The sequence below is a fragment of the Ciona intestinalis genome, chromosome 12, assembly GCF_000224145.3.
Source record: "Ciona intestinalis chromosome 12, KH, whole genome shotgun sequence".
NCBI lineage: Eukaryota > Metazoa > Chordata > Ascidiacea > Phlebobranchia > Cionidae > Ciona > Ciona intestinalis.
The window spans coordinates 3,044,593-3,046,123 of NC_020177.2; the positions used below are offsets into that span (position 1 = coordinate 3,044,593).

Below are 1,531 nucleotides of genomic sequence, written 5' to 3' on the forward strand. Positions count from 1 at the left end.
ACTGTTTGACGAAAAAGGATCTATATGACCACTAACGTGCTCAAAAAGAATTTTGCCACATTAAAAATGAATTTATTTTTAAGCACTTAAATGTTAAGTGGTGCTTACTTTACATTGGTATGTTACTAACAAGCGAACCTGTTGGTAAGTTTCTTTGTACAGCCATTGCATGTTCATATCCACCACGAGAATACGCATCTGAGGAAACAAAACCACAAACGGGTACTAAATACAAAAAAGAATTTTGCCACTTAAATAATTTATTTGTAAACACTAAAATGTTAAGTGATGCTTACTTTCATTTGTATGTTACTAACCTGTTTCTTTTTTTCTTGGTCTACGGTTTACCTTTATATAACTGGCACAAAGGTTTCTTTGTCCACCGTTTGCCTGTTCATGACCGCCACAAATATACGCAACATCTGAGAAAACAGAACCACAAACACATTTTATATATACAGCCAATAATTTTGCCGCTTTAAAAATTAACCTGTAAGCATGAAAATATCTAATCAGACTTACTGTACACATGTTTTACACCATGACAAGGAAGTTTAAATTATGTTTAAATTATAAAGCGAGGTTTATTTTGCTTTATGTTTGATTGCATAATAAAGAACCACTTACTTCCAACACCAACCGCAGCTGCTTTGCTTAGTAAAGTTTTAGTGTGTCCAACGTCTGTCCAAGTGTTGTTGGTAGGATTGTATTTAGAGATGCGGTTTGTAGCGCAGGCCACATTACTTTGAGCTTCTATTAAAAGGCCACCAAACACAAATATTCTCCCTGTATTCATAAACACATTATAACAAATGCTGAATAAAGCAATCACAGTCACCTTGTATTGAAGCAACAGCTGCTTCATAATGGCAGTTTATCATCGGTGCAAGGTTTTCCCATTCAATGCCATTGAAGCGTTTTGAAATATTGCTTCCAAAATTAAAACTATTTTCATTGATGTAACCAAAGCAATACACCATCTCATCATGAACAATAAACATAGCATAGTTGTGATATACACCTTTAACCTAATGAGTATAAGGTTAAACCAATAACACTTCCACTACCACCTCTTACTTTTAGTGATGACCATTCTTGTTCACTCACATTGAAGCATGCTATATTTTGTTGCCCGTTTGGAACAAATATGATATCTGGGTAATATTAACTTTGTATTTGGCAACACTGTGGCAACACTGAACTAACCTTTGCACGGGTAACACTGTTTTCTTTGTTTCTGTTTCTCAAACATATCTGGTTTGATATGAAAATAAAAAGCATCTTCAACCAAATCTCTGCAATCAAGAAATTCACGAACAAGTTCCTTTAATATAAAGTAGATTAACAACAGCAGCACCATGTGAAAAAAAACAAATAAACCTCTTTTCTGATATTCTTGGATAAGTAATCAACTCCCACATATTGCAATCGTAGATGTTTGAACAAAGTTGGGAAATATAGTTTCCTTGTATGCAGATCATGTTTCACCCAAACAACCAAACACTCATAAACAACTTCCTCTGACTCTATC

At 34.2% G+C, this 1,531-nt stretch overlaps 1 protein-coding gene across 1 annotated transcript; it reads right to left on the reverse strand.

The window, feature by feature from the left end:
- Window positions 1-73: 73 nt before the first annotated feature.
- LOC104266341 (influenza virus NS1A-binding protein homolog) lies at window positions 74-1,525 on the reverse strand. Its single transcript, XM_026837168.1, has 7 exons — window positions 1,381-1,525; window positions 1,207-1,324; window positions 1,078-1,154; window positions 839-1,028; window positions 628-786; window positions 318-422; window positions 74-198 (listed from the first exon to the last, which is right to left on the reverse strand). Exons 2-7 carry the CDS (start codon window positions 1,250-1,252, stop codon window positions 110-112), a joined length of 666 nt encoding a protein of 221 aa, XP_026692969.1. The 5' UTR covers window positions 1,253-1,324; window positions 1,381-1,525; the 3' UTR covers window positions 74-109.
- Between the last annotated feature and the right edge of the window lie 6 nt (window positions 1,526-1,531).